General features: G+C 38.3%; 2 protein-coding genes across 17 annotated transcripts in view; one reads left to right on the top strand and one right to left on the bottom strand.

Annotated features, from left to right (window-relative positions):
• LOC121314118 (abl interactor 1-like) overlaps positions 1 to 208 on the bottom strand; it is a 44,157-nt gene extending 43,949 nt beyond the window's left edge. For 5 of the 13 annotated variants that reach the window (XM_041247044.1, XM_041247047.1, XM_041247049.1 and 2 more), the window contains exon 1: positions 4 to 207. In XM_041247044.1, coding sequence (XP_041102978.1) covers positions 4 to 120 — 117 coding nt within the window. In that variant the 5' untranslated portion in view covers positions 121 to 207. Of the gene's footprint in view, positions 1 to 3 lie in introns of all 13 variants that reach the window. The other 8 variants (XM_041247041.1, XM_041247053.1, XM_041247042.1 and 5 more) reach the window with 5 other exon arrangements.
• A 745-nt stretch (positions 209 to 953) lies between these two features.
• On the top strand, positions 954 to 12,195 carry LOC121314116 (acyl-CoA-binding domain-containing protein 5-like). 4 transcript variants are annotated; one of them, XM_041247036.1, is made up of 14 exons: positions 954 to 1,016; positions 1,447 to 1,570; positions 2,624 to 2,744; positions 4,697 to 4,769; positions 5,173 to 5,290; positions 5,436 to 5,468; positions 6,030 to 6,194; positions 7,091 to 7,312; positions 8,614 to 8,708; positions 8,868 to 9,093; positions 9,580 to 9,785; positions 10,028 to 10,078; positions 10,700 to 10,809; positions 11,455 to 12,195. In XM_041247036.1, exons 2-14 carry the CDS (start codon positions 1,495 to 1,497, stop codon positions 11,465 to 11,467), a joined length of 1,509 nt encoding a protein of 502 aa, XP_041102970.1. In that variant the 5' UTR covers positions 954 to 1,016; positions 1,447 to 1,494; the 3' UTR covers positions 11,468 to 12,195. The 4 variants fall into 4 exon arrangements, with proteins under 4 accessions (XP_041102970.1, XP_041102969.1, XP_041102971.1 ...); XM_041247035.1 differs by having other exon boundaries at positions 960 to 1,012; XM_041247037.1 differs by lacking the exon at positions 5,436 to 5,468 and having other exon boundaries at positions 960 to 1,012.
• Positions 12,196 to 13,729: the final 1,534 nt, after the last annotated feature.

The following is a 13,729-nucleotide window of genomic DNA, read 5'->3' as shown; positions in this document are numbered from 1 at the left end:
TACCTGGATATAATTGTTTTCACAGTAGTCTGCTACCCTAGTGAGATTCTGGTAGCTCTCGATGAGGGCTCTTTTACCCGCTGGAATTTCCTCCTCTAACAGCATTTGTAGCTCTGCCATCTTACATCCTCTGCATTCTTCTTCCCCTTTCCTTTGATTAAAACCACAAGCTCTGGCCGAGAAGGAGCTACTTCGCCTGGTATTGTGGGATTCCTGGCCTCGCTTTCACCACCACGACCTTTCACCGTCAGACAAAACACAACACGGAAAAAAACAGTGTCATGTGAAGAAGGGAGTGCTGGGAATTGTAGTTCATTGCACAGACACGTTGATATGTTGCTGTGTTATTTTTTGTTTGTTTGGTTAGAATTGATTTACATTATATCAAAACTAGGAAACCGGCGCAGAGAATGCACAAATTGTTCTAGAAAGAAAGAAAGAAAGATACAGCACGTATTTGAGGTGAAACGACTTGGAATGTATTGCAAATGTCGTCAGTTCATAATATGTCTCGTGGCATAGTGGGATCAAGCAATACTTTTGTAGTATTATTATTTCTTATAGAGAATATTCTTTCTTTCTTTCTTTCTGAACTAATGAAATATAACACAAACATATATACGGATTAGAGTGTAATTAAATGTCAGGCATTTGGTGAGAGATAACCACATAACCTAAAAACTGGTTAGCATACTCTACAGACCTCACAACCTAACCTAATTTACATGAACTGAACGAAGCTTCGAACTGTGGATTCATAAAAAACAAAAAAACAAAGTGTCACTAAGAATGTATCAAGTTACCAAAAGGTATCTGTGTTTTTATGCTTACTACATGTCCCACAAACCATTGGTATGGGTGATACATTGTGGGGGTTGTAGTATTTCAAACGTATCCTTGTCCTATTTGTAAGTGTAAACTTGTAAAAACTACAATTCCCTCAGTGTACCATCTGATCAGTATCATGTGAATCCTGTTTCAGGGACGTGTCGGTGAGGTTGCCTTATCCACTGTAGGTAGATTATATTTAATTATAATTAAAAACGCCTACAGCTTGAAGGTTTACAATGTCATTCTGTAAACAAATGTAAATCGCATAGCTATATATATACGTATATATATATATATATATATATATATATATATATAATGCTTTAAATTGCATGGATTTCTGCTCAGTATAAAGGGATCCCGCAGTCACGTCATGTTGTAACTACATTTTGTCCAATGTTTGTTTATGTTTGTGTAACTACAATCAGTAACGGTACTTAACAAGACGTTTTGAAATCTTCATGCATTTTTGCACAGAACAGTTATCAATGCATTCGCCTGTATTTGTGCAATACAATAAAATTAACATTTAGGAAGTTCGAGCAGCGCCTGTATATCAAATAGAGCAGGAAGTCTTGTAAAACGAGACTACAGTTAATATTTTGTAATCCCCAGGTTTAGCTGAAAAGCTTTGCTGTTGACACGTTTCTGTGTTGTGACATAATGGCGGATGACAAACCGATCCATGAGCTAAGGTTTGAAGCCGCAGTCAAAGTCATTCAGAGTTTACCAAAAAACGGTAAGTTTCTCTTTTTCGTTTAGGCAGTGTTGTTTTTAAATGTTTTTCTGGTAAACAAAAACTAGGGCCTGCTTCGGAACTTTGCTCTTTCGTTGACACTAATTCATCAACACTTGTACACTATTTGTTTTCATTTTAATAACATTTTAATAAATATGTGGCGTGACCTATAGCCAATTTCGTGTCAATTCTTTTGAAGGTATCATAAAAAAATAAATAAAATAAAACTAATGCTAAAGTTTGTATCGTTATGCACGCTTTTATGTTGCATTTTTGTGTTTCAACTAGTAATTAAATGTTTGTTTTAAATATACATTGTTTTCCAGTGCACACAACACCGTCCGTTTGATATAGCTGTACAATTCAGTAATGCTGACAGCAGTGTGGTTGATTACACCGGTAACATTTTTTTTGTTGTTGTTCCTGGGTAGTGTTATTTCCTAATTGCTTATCCCTCAAAAGTATAGAAAATGGCTATTATTCCCCACAAACTTTGCTTTTTTGACTAGGACAGTGGTATTTCAAAATATCACTATTTCCAATGGGAAAACGGGCAAATGTGTGTCTTTTCGTTCACATAGTCAGAAAAAAACAACATATGAATCCAAATTAACATGTATTTATACTAAAGTAATACAAAAGTGACTACAAAAGATTTAGAAGTGAGTAGTTTTTCGAGGTTTACGATTATACTGTATTTACAGAAGCAAAGTTTGTGGGGAATAATAGCCATTTTCTATACTTTTGAGGCATAAGCAATTAGGAAATAACACTTACTACCCAGGAACAAAAATTGTGTTACATAGTGTTATGTATAACCTTGTAGGTTAAAACAAATGACACTGATAAACTTCTGAAATATGTATATAGTAAAACTGTGTTTTTTGTATTCTGTTTTGGAACCTGAAAAAGTTATGATATTGGGCTTTATTTAAGAAGAAAAAACATTCATATCATTTAAATGTGTAGATAAACACTTAATGCATATTTTGTGAAACAGTATCTCACCAAAATGTATTGCATTTTATTAATGTTAAACTTTATTTAAAATAGGTTCATTTCAGCCATCCAATGAAATGATGCTGCAGTTTTACAGCTACTACAAGCAAGCTACACAGGGACCCTGCAACCTTCCCAGGCCAGGCTTCTGGGATCCTGTAGGCAAATACAAATGGTAATATTGCTAGCAGGACGATTGTTTGTTTTTATATTTAAATAAATAGTGGTCTGAATTGCTCTGGTTAGGTCTCTTGTTGTTTTAGAACAGCTTTGTCATGCCGTGTTCTTATACCAGTTAAGATGTTGTAGCTTCTTTTAAATGCGGAATGAAAAATACATCCCCAACAGCAGATTCTAATGAAGTCTAGGGTGGGCATTCCTTAATGTCACATTTCTGAGGGTGTCACTCACAGTCTGGCTAACAGTGACTTAATTTTGTACGAGTCATTAGCTGGGCTGTAGAACACTAGTTGATGAACAGCTTTTTTAGATTGGGAGGGAAAAAAAGTAGTGTTGTTGGTATGTGATATTGTTCACACTGCTACAATATGGTGTGATTCCAGTTTGGACTAAAAGATTACTTTCAGGTTTCCTCCGTTTGTGCTGGCTGCCAAGATCCCTTGCTTAGAGACTGAAGCTTGATGTGTGGTCCAGTCTGTATCAGCTGTCTATCATTCTGAGCCTTGAGGTGCTTTGTACGTAAAAGGAGAAAGAGACTATAGAAATAGAGTGGAAACTCCATACAACCCAATGTTTTATACCTGACGTGCTGGTTTATTTTGGCAACAATCCCTGGGTCATTCCATGACAAATCACCCAGCAGGTTACACCCGACCATCTCCGATTTACAACAGGTTCTTGGGGTTGTTTCAGGTAAACAACAATAATAATAATAATCTTTATTGTTCTATAGTGGACCACCATCACAAAGCGCTTTACAAGATATGAGACCAGGGTGTGTGAACTGTGCATCAGCTGCAGGGTCACTTACAACAGTGTCTCACCCGAAAGACAGAGCACAAGGAGGTTAAGTGACTTGCGCAGGATCACACAATGAGGCAGTGACTGAGTGACTACAAGTTTGTTCCTTTAGCCACTGGACCACACAGCCTTCTACTTACATTTTTACACCGATCAAGTAAAGGGGTCAACTATTACTACAAAACAGTTTGTGTGCTACAGACTTGTGGGCAGTGTCATTTTATTGGAAATCACATGGCAAATCCAAAATATAAAATTGAAAGAAAACTAAGGGAAGTTACGCCAAGGCAAAGTTTTAGTCCTTTGACCTTTGCTTTGAAGAAATCAACTTAACCCTCTGGCCCCTCTCCCCATTTCTAAGAAACCTCAATAATCCTTCTCTCTCTCTCTCTCTCTCTCCACAGTATCTAAGTCTTTTTGAGATATTAATTTTGAAACTTGTAGCCTTTTGAGGAAGACGAAGTGTGTAGGGCATCTAACACTCCCAAGAATATTTCCATGGGGTACTCAGCGTTTGTCATCCTTCTCTGGCCAGTGATACGGCTGTGATTTCCACCAGGGTGCATGAATTGGATATAAAAGGTTTAGATTTTTTTCAAAGCAAACCAAAAATATTACCTCAATATATTACCTATTTTCCACAGACGAAGCCGAGACCTTGACATTTTCTTGGTCATTTTATAAGATTTTTATTTTAGGGGGTTTCACCTCAAGGTCAAAGGTCAAAAACTTAATTAAGGTGTAACTTCCTTCTGTTTTCTTTTAAATGTATTTTTTGGGATTTGCCGTGGCATTTCCAATAGAATGACACCTCCCACAAGTCTGCAGCACAACCCGGGTTTGAGTAAAAGGTTTGTTAATGTTACGGGGGAGTATCCATCAACCACATTTGGCCTCTATAACTTTTGACCCCTTTACCTGATCAGTAAAAATATAAATGTGAGCTTGTTTGCCTGAATCAACCCTAAGAACCAGGTCTGGTGTAAATCAGAGAAGATAGCGTTTAAACTCCAACTTATTTGGGGTGATTTGTCATGGAATGACTCCCCCTGGGCATTTTTGTGATTATTTTTTACTGTAACCCCCAGGAATTCTTGAAAAATACAAATGAAAACACTGATTAGTGTCATATTTTATTAATCCTAGGGATGCTTGGAATGGCCTCGGGGATATGCCCAAGGAGGAAGCAATGATTGCCTATGTTGAAGAAATGAAAAAGGTGAAAGTATAGACTTTGTCTTTAACAGCACTTCCTTGCAGCACTGTGTCTGTATGAAGCACATTGAATTCTCTGAAACCTTCCACATTCACATTTTATACAAGTGATTCATAGTCAGTCATCCTTTGGGAATTGCTTTTTATGTGTCTTTCAAGTGTACAATAGTAAGGGACAAACCAGTCTGCACACACTGAGTTCTCATGGTTAGTGAAGTTCCAAAAAAAGCCCTTTTTTTTTTCACCACTGAACCTCACCACCTCCTATTCATATTGACCCAGACTTTTTCCAGTAACACCTTTACCCCCTGGAATCTATACCTGAGTCCAAGTGTTTGTGGTATAGAGCCCTGTTTTTCTTTTAGTTTTTTTTTTTTTTCACAAGCATCTGTCTTTTGTAATTGAAGATTATTGAGACCATGCCAATGACGGAGAAAGTGGAGGAGCTGCTTCATGTACTGGGACCGTTCTACGAAATCATCGAAGACAAGAAGAAAATCAACAGCGTGTCTGATCTATCTTCAGGTGATTGAGCAGATAGGGGCTGCTCTGCTAGTATATTCTGGTGGACGTTACGTGTTTACCAAACACACTTATTTTTGCATTTGATAGATGTTTCAATGTTAACATGATTTGTTTTTTACTTTTGCTTTGTGCTAACACTGGTCAGTCCGATTGGAGAGGTTTGCTCAGTCACTGGAAGGCAAGTGCATGGCTGTGCAGTGGACTGTATGTCAGTGTTTTGTTCATTAATGTGTCAAAGTGGCAGAGGTGGATTATTTTTTTTTGGCATATGAGTGAGGTGAATGGAGGATTTTCATAAGCCAGTAAATCCCCTCAGCATAACTATTTAGTGGAGGAGCCTGTTTGTACATACAGACATGTCACACTTTAGAATTATACATACATCGAGAACTGTTTATCAGAGTATCAGAATCTAGGAATTAGAGAGAAGCATGTCCATACATACATATGTAATACCTACATTTCTTAAGCATTGTGATTAAACAGAGTTACAACATGTTATTGAGAGTATCAAAAATATAGATAGATAGAAATGATCCTGTTTGTTCATGTCTATGTCATAGATGTTCACATTTTTACATGCTTGTACTGAACAGTTGATGTAGATCCTGGTTTTTCATGGTTGCAAATTGTGGGGTTCTGCTTTTTTCATGACAGTAGTAGCTCTGATTTGGTATTTACTGTACAGCTACATCCAGGATATATGTCACTCACATACTTGCCATTGTTTTATCCCCAGGCATTGGAAATATGCTGACATCAACCCCAAACCTCAAGGAATTGAATGGCATACAGGAGGGCAGTGACAGCGGAGCAGAGTCCGAGAGTGATAATGAGGAGGAGGAGGAGGAGGAGGAGGAGGAGGATGAGTCTGAGGAAGGTAACCAGGGGAAGACAAGTCGAGGTAACTTATTTCTCTGCAGTGTGGTTCTCCAACCTCACACTCTTAAGGTCCCTCAGACTTCCCAGTGCTAACTTCCTCAAAGTGGATCAATAAAGTGGATCAATAAAGTCAGGCCACAGGTCTGATTGTTCAGCTGTATGGTGGGCAGGGCGAGTCATACAGCCAGGGGAGCATAGGTTTGCAGCCTGGCTGTGTGAAGTCTCTGGTCTTCGCTGGGGATTCCAGAGGGAGCGTCGCACTGGCCTTGGTGCTCCAGCTGGGTAGGGAGACAAAACCAGAAGGGACTGTTTCTCCTCATCGTGCTATAGTGGCCTTTACTGGCCAGATGCACAGTGAGCTCGGGACACCTGCAGGGCTGGCTTTTGTCGTCCAGAGGCCAGTAGCTCACTGACATCCACTCTCAAGTTGCTGGGTGTAGAAGAGGGCAGCTGGCTCGGTGTTGGGATTGGAGGACACCCACTGAAACTTCAGTTTTCCTGAGCTGTGTGGGGAATTGCTGCGGTGAAGAGGAAAAAATTCTTGGGCCTTCTACATTGGGCAGAAATTTCAGGGGTAAAATAATTAAATAAAAATATTTAAAAACCAAAAAACAAAACAAATATTTTACAGTGTCCAGTTATTGTAGGATCTGATGAAAGTGACTGACATTGGACAAATACATCAGTATCAGATTACTGGCAAGCCCAGTGTTTTTTGATGATCAAACTTCTGAACATTACAGTCTTATGCTTGCCATTTGTGTGATTTCAGTGGCTGTTTACAGGTGGGGGTGGGGGGGGCAGACATGCAGTGTGGCCTTTTATGTTGTGATCAAACATTTGAACTGGACAACATTTATGATTCGTGCTGGGAATAATCATTTTGTTACGTAATGTGTACTTTTAAAACTGTTGCAGAAGACAGTGTAAAGGATCTAAAGCTCATGATGGAAGACTCTGCAGGAAAGGAGAATATCCCTCTAGCTAACGGCAATGTAGAAAACCAGCACCCCTCTGTAGTGAATGGGTCTCCTAGTAAGAAATCAGTGTTGAACGGGAACAACTCAGAAGAGAAACTGAACCAAAAGAGCCAGACCCTGGAATCTCCTGAACTATCAGATGTCAACAGCCACATCACTGGTAGATTACTGTAATATTACAATTTACTGCAATACATGTAGATATTGAAGTTACCAGTACCGTAACATAATTTTAGTTCAGCTTGAAAGCATGCTTGGTATAGTGGATGAAGGACAATGTTACTTCCTTTTTTAATTTCCTCCATTTGCTTTTCACAAAAACTTCAATGTATACTGAGCATCAAAAGAAATGTATCACTTATATTTGAGCATCAAAAGAAACTTTTATATATGACAAACTCTGTTTTAGAGCAGGTGCAGTGACTTTTTATTGTGGTTAACAACTGACATCATGAAGATGCTGGAAAATGATCTGTCGGTCTTGGAAAGGTGATGTAACTATTTATCTCCCAGTTTGTGGCCTGTCATTGACAGTGTGTGTCTGGTTATATCATCTCGCCAGGTTTGAAAGTGCTGGCTGTGAGCACCCAAGACGGCGAGCCAGAGTACGCTGCCCTAGTCCAGCCGCCAACGTGCCGAGTGCACGAAGGCGCTGCTCTCTTGACATGTTGTTTTTTTTGTGCGATTTTCCTTATTTCTTTTATTCAAGCTTGCAATTCAACAGCTGAAATCACTCCGTATACAGTGTCCAATCAACTATAACACTAATTAGGTAATTAAGTGCAAATGCTTCAGTCACAGGCACTCAAACATGTCATGGTCAAGGATGAATGATCGAGTGATTAAAAAGAAACCAAAAACATTTAGTCGATGTCCACCATTTATATATTTTTTTTTTTTTTTTTTTTGAAAAATAAATGTTATAATAGTGATAAGGTTCTTTTGATGCTCGGTATATTTTTTCAATGCTTGTTAAATGTAGGTTCCAGTGAATTATTTATGGAGAGGAAGACCAGCCACACACGTTTATACAGACAAAGTGCTTTTTTTTCCACAGTGTAGTCCGTTACCACCTACTGCTTTACCATAATAACAATGGTCTGTCACCACTGCCTACTTTACTGCAATGAACTGAGTGGCCAATTGTTTGCAGCAGCTAGTTTTATTCTTGAAATTTGAAGCCTCCACCCACAAAGATTTTTAGACCAATTTTCCAACCCATTATTGGCTTGTACTGTTGATAAGTGTACTGTACAGCAGTGCCGTATACTTGATTGACTCAGATATTTTGTCACTCTTCATTATGGAGAGCACTCAGCAGCAGGGAGGGATTTGTTCTGTACAGTACATTCCACTCTAACTTCATGGAGTTCTGAAAGAGCTAAAAGGTTTAAGTAAATGATTTTCTAGAAGCGTTTCTTTGGTTCCTTGTAATGTCCTATTCCATTTCTCCTCTCGCAGACCACATTGAAGATGTTTCCAGTCTGCACCGCTTAACAAGCGACTCAGACAGTGAGGTCTACTGTGACTCTATGGAGCAGCTTGGCCAAGAGGAGGTACTGGCCACTTTACTTGAATAACAAGGAAACAAGTTTTTATGAAACATGCAGAACGAAACATTTATAAATTAAATAAATACATTACAGCGTTTAGCAACCATAAGAATAATGTATTCCCAATTGTGGAGTGACTCACTCACACTGTGTTTTATAAAGAGCTCAGAAGTATTCCTAAACCATTCGCTGGAGTTCCAGGAAGTGAACCATAGCCAGTTGTCATCCAGGATGGACCTCCCTGAGCCAGTGCGGTTGTGCAGTGTGGATAAGAGCTGTGGAGCAGAGGGAGTGAAGCATGGAGGGGAGGACGGGAAGCCCAGAGGAAACGGGACACAGAAAGAGAGACTGGAAAAGACAGGATACTCAGGACTCCAGCAACGAAGGGGTATAACAAAGCCTAGTTATTTATTTATTCACTTACTCGCCAAGAAATATTTTTGGTCGTATCTTGAATTTGAAAGCATTAAAGGCACATGTGTTGAACACACATGCACACGTGACTAATTTATTGTGGAGGGTATTCATTATCGCGTATTTTAATCTTATGAGTTCAGTATTGTAACAGTTTTATTCCTAAAACATTTAGGGGTGGAAATAAGACTCCTGTTGCATAGATTTCTGGATTTTACTGCAAGCTTGATTAGCCACTCTGCATAGGTAACACGCTCAGGCATGTCTTATTAAACTCCTAGTAAAACCATGAATGGCTCAAACTGCTATGCAATGGAAGTCTTATTTCCCTCCCTGATGTAGGGCAGGGTATTGGCAGCTCTGATTTAGTATTTCTAGCCATTGTGGGGAGGTGTGGTGCTAGCATGCTTGTTCCGTTCAGCTCACAGTATCTGACATGCCTCTAACTGTGCTGCCACAGGCTCCAGGACGCAGGCCGCGGGCGGAGGTCCCCAGGGAGTGGAGCTGGGCAGTGGGGGGGATGGGGATCGGTGGGGGACAGAGGAACTAGCAAGGGGCACTCTCAATGAACAGATTGCTGCAGTCCTCACGAGACTGCAGGAGGACATGCAGAGTGTCCTGCAGAGACTGCACACCCTGGAGGCACTCGCCAACTCGCAGACGCAGGTGAGACATCCTTCAAACCTGGATCAGTTCCAATTCCTGTTTTTTAAATCAATTCCAGCACATCGTTGCAATTAGCAGTTTTCTGTTGAAATGAGCTTCTCGCAGTGGCAACAACATTACTTAAATTGAAGTCACTGTTAGTCAATTAAATTGGCTTCACATGAAAGCATTTGAACAATCAAGCAATTATTCTGGCTGTAAAATATAAATTCCAATTCCTTCTTTTTATATTTGCTTTGCAGGCTAGATCCTTCACCTTGCCACCAAATAATCCATCTTCTCCTGTAAACAAGGTAGGATTTTACTGGTTCACACATTGGTTCTCTAGTTACTAGTTTAATCATTTTCTCATTTTGTTTAAGGTGATCTAGCGTTCACCTAGTAAAGGGGAGTTAGGGATTCAGTTTATTGTGCAGAGAGAGGGAGAAAGTAGTTCAGTTATTAGCAGTACGAGATGTACGAGGGAGAATGTTTAAAAAAATGTATTCATAAATACAAATTAAAAACTCCTGATGTCTTCTGTAAATACATAGCAAATAAGTCAGGTGATGGACTAATTACATACAGAAGTGTTAACAGTGCTACAGAAATTGATATAATATTCCTGATTAAACCATATAGAAGTGAAACAATAAAGCCTCCTCTTGTTTGATTTACTTTAGCTAAAATAAGTAAAGTGGATGAAAATATCTTCATTTCTAGTGTGAATAACAATTTTTTATTGCAGTACAAAAATAAACAAAAAACACCTTCTAATAAAAAGTATGAATGAGCCAGACCTATTAGAAAGTGATTGCTAACTTTCTACTGGGAATTTTTTCTTCAAGCAGTATCCAAGAACAAACACACCACGATAGGAAGGTACTTTGTCGTGTTATCTGGTTGTCTTTAAACACATCTATTTGTTATTTTAGAAACCCTCCTGGTGGCCTTTTGACATCTCTCCTGGCACTCTGGCCTTGGCACTTATTTGGCCCTTTGTGGCTCAGTGGTTGGTGCGTCTTTATCTTCAGAGAAGGCGAAGGTAATTAATAGAAAAAAGCTTCCTTATAGAGCTGGCAAGGTTCAGCAAATATTGCAGTGATAAAACAAATAATATTTTGTGACAAAATATACAGAAAAAAGCATAATAAAATCACTGACATATGAGAGGGAGGGTTAAGGACTCTGTTTCACTTAATCTGCATGAGGAACAAAAATGGAACAAAACTCTTTGACCTCGTTTGGAGTGCTGTGCACAGTACTGTCAACCAGATCATATGACATGGACTTGAATAAGAATGATCCCAAGGGTTCAAAGATTAAAACAAAAATCCTGAATGCATCTTCATCAGAAACATACACACACGTAAATGGCATTTTATGTTTCACAAATAAAATGAAACGTGGCATAATCAGGAATGATAATAAGGCTCCATTTGCCTAGCCGTTGGATCCATTCCTGGTTTTACGTGGAGTTTACAGGCAAGGAGGCAATGACCCCTACAACTTTGAAATATGTGTTACAGATATTTAAATAACTCCAATGCTTAGGTGCTTACATTGGTTACCAGTGAGTTACTTAACGTATGTATTAGTGCATGTAGAATAATAAAATATGTTCGCTCACACATTTGACGGTGATTGAAGTTTTAATGAAAAGATCATTTGATTTGTTTTTTCCCCCTAGAAAAACCAAGTGAACATTCACCTTTTACCAGATTCCATAGTGAAAGACGGCCCTTGAATTCGAAGCTCTCCGTTCATCTGTTAGCTTTGCTGTGTCATTACTCTCTCTCTCACATGTTCTATACAGCTGACTTCTGCACTACGGTGATGACACTGCGAGAGATAAGTGCTCACCTATAGCAACTACTGATACTTGAAATTAATCCAGTCATTGAGAAAAGAGAAAAAAAAGGGAATGTACTCTGATTGTCTAGAATCAAGCGAGGTTTTCGTTTTTCATTTCCTTTGATTTTTGTAAAGCTTTATTGTTAGCATTTAAAATACTGCCTGTAATAGTTATTGGAAGGAATGCACTGACCATGTACAGATAATAGTTTGATGGCACATTTTTTTTTTTTTTTTTTTGAAAAACGTAATCTTTTCAAAGCATGCTTTTGTTTTAATAGCAGAGGCTGTTTAAGACATTAATAATATATTTAATTATGAAAGACTTTAATAACTGTAACTTCTTTCACACACCTTTATCTTTATCCATTGTCTTTCTCCAGTCAACCTACTGCAATACAGACTTGCAGTGAAATTAACAGATATGAAACGCAGGCAAGTCAAAATGTTTCAGATCTCTATTTTGAACAAAGGGTTCTTTAACGGTACACTAAAAGATTATTTACTGTAGTTCTTTATTATATTGTTAATGTTATAAGGAAATGTTACCACTTCAATCAAACTTGATGTTAAAAATCTTTGTGGGCTTAATCTCATAATGATGGCTATATTGAAAAAGCGATTTGATTATATCAGTGGTTGATAACACTGCAGCACAGAGATGGAATTGTAAATCACACTGCAGCTTTAATCTCCACTCCAGATTGAGGTCACTGTTCACAGGGGGGGTTGGTTTAGAATAACCATCAGTCGAATATCATTTTTCAGAGATGGGAAACGCTGCCTTTCGCGAGCAGTGGAAGCAAATGGAGATTGAAAATGAGTATTTAGGTCATTAGTTGTGGCCACCAGCAATTGGAGTTAATGATCACAGGGCAGTTGTTGAGGTAGTTAGTAAAGTGTGCTGCATGAAGTATGCATTGAAATGCTTTAGAACAGATATAATTATAATGTGCTTCATGGCTGACTCTGCACAGATAATCTTTTTTGTAAGTAGATAGATGTATGTTTTTGGCCGAGTGGTGTGGTAAAACGACCTCCTTGAAGCTGTGGAGTTACAGCAGAACTTTGGAGGGGAATGTAATTTGATTGCTGCAGAGATTGTAAGTTGTCAGGTGTGACTTGAGGCCTTCGTTTTATGTACAGTATGAACTCTCCATACTGTGTATAAAAACACATGGAATTTCAGAGCTTTCCTGATACTGTGTGTCACACCTTGTAGAGCCTTTCTTTACAGTTTCATTAAGCAGTGTCCCTTATTCAATGAATCGATCCCTCATACTACCTTCAGCCACATTACATTCGTAATCACAATTCAAAATCATTTCATTTAAAGAGATGCTGTCAATTTTGCCTACCTTTTTTTAGTTATTTTTTTATTTGTTTTAAAGTACATGGAGCTAACAAAAATATTCCAGTAACTCTAATTTTTATTGTCATTACTTTGTAGGTTTCACGTTTTCTGTTAGACAGACACAGCATTGAATATGATGGGTTACAGCACTGAGAAGGGCAGCCAAAGCAAAGGGCTTTTGGGAGTTTTAAAAGAACTCAAACTCCGAGAAGTCCGTGCGCTGGCAGTCATTCCCAGCAACCCCTGGGGAAGTTTCTTTTTCCAGTGAATAAAGTTTGCCGTGTTCATTTATTCATCATGTGAAGTAGAAAAGCGGGGATGTGACAGAAGCGCAGCAATGAGATATCTGCCAGAAGTCAGAAAAAAATAAATACTTTAAAAAGACATTAAATGATCATGTTAGATAAAATACGCTGGAATTATTTTGTTAGCTCTGTGTAGGACTTACGGTAAAGACCATTTCAAGTCATTGCTGTCCATTGCATTTCCATGTACAATGCATGGTGTTTTTATAACAGTGCTTCGATGAGATAATGTTCTGTTCACTCTACTTTGAATTTACAGTTAATATGGTCAGCTACCTTATATATTTTTTGTTTTTCTCATTAATTGTAGTATAAATTGTGTAATATGTTAATAGTTGTACAGTACAGATTGTAGAAAATATTAATATAAGTGAAATATTTTAATGACATTGTGTTAATATAGCAGAGTATAGAAATCTATATATTCAGTTACCTGAAATTATGCATTGTGT

Source organism: Polyodon spathula, chromosome 4 (genome assembly GCF_017654505.1).
Source record: "Polyodon spathula isolate WHYD16114869_AA chromosome 4, ASM1765450v1, whole genome shotgun sequence".
In the NCBI taxonomy this organism is placed as follows: Eukaryota; Metazoa; Chordata; class Actinopteri; order Acipenseriformes; family Polyodontidae; genus Polyodon; species Polyodon spathula.
The sequence above is the reverse complement of the archived record's forward strand: the minus strand, read 5'-3'. Positions and strand labels throughout refer to the sequence as shown.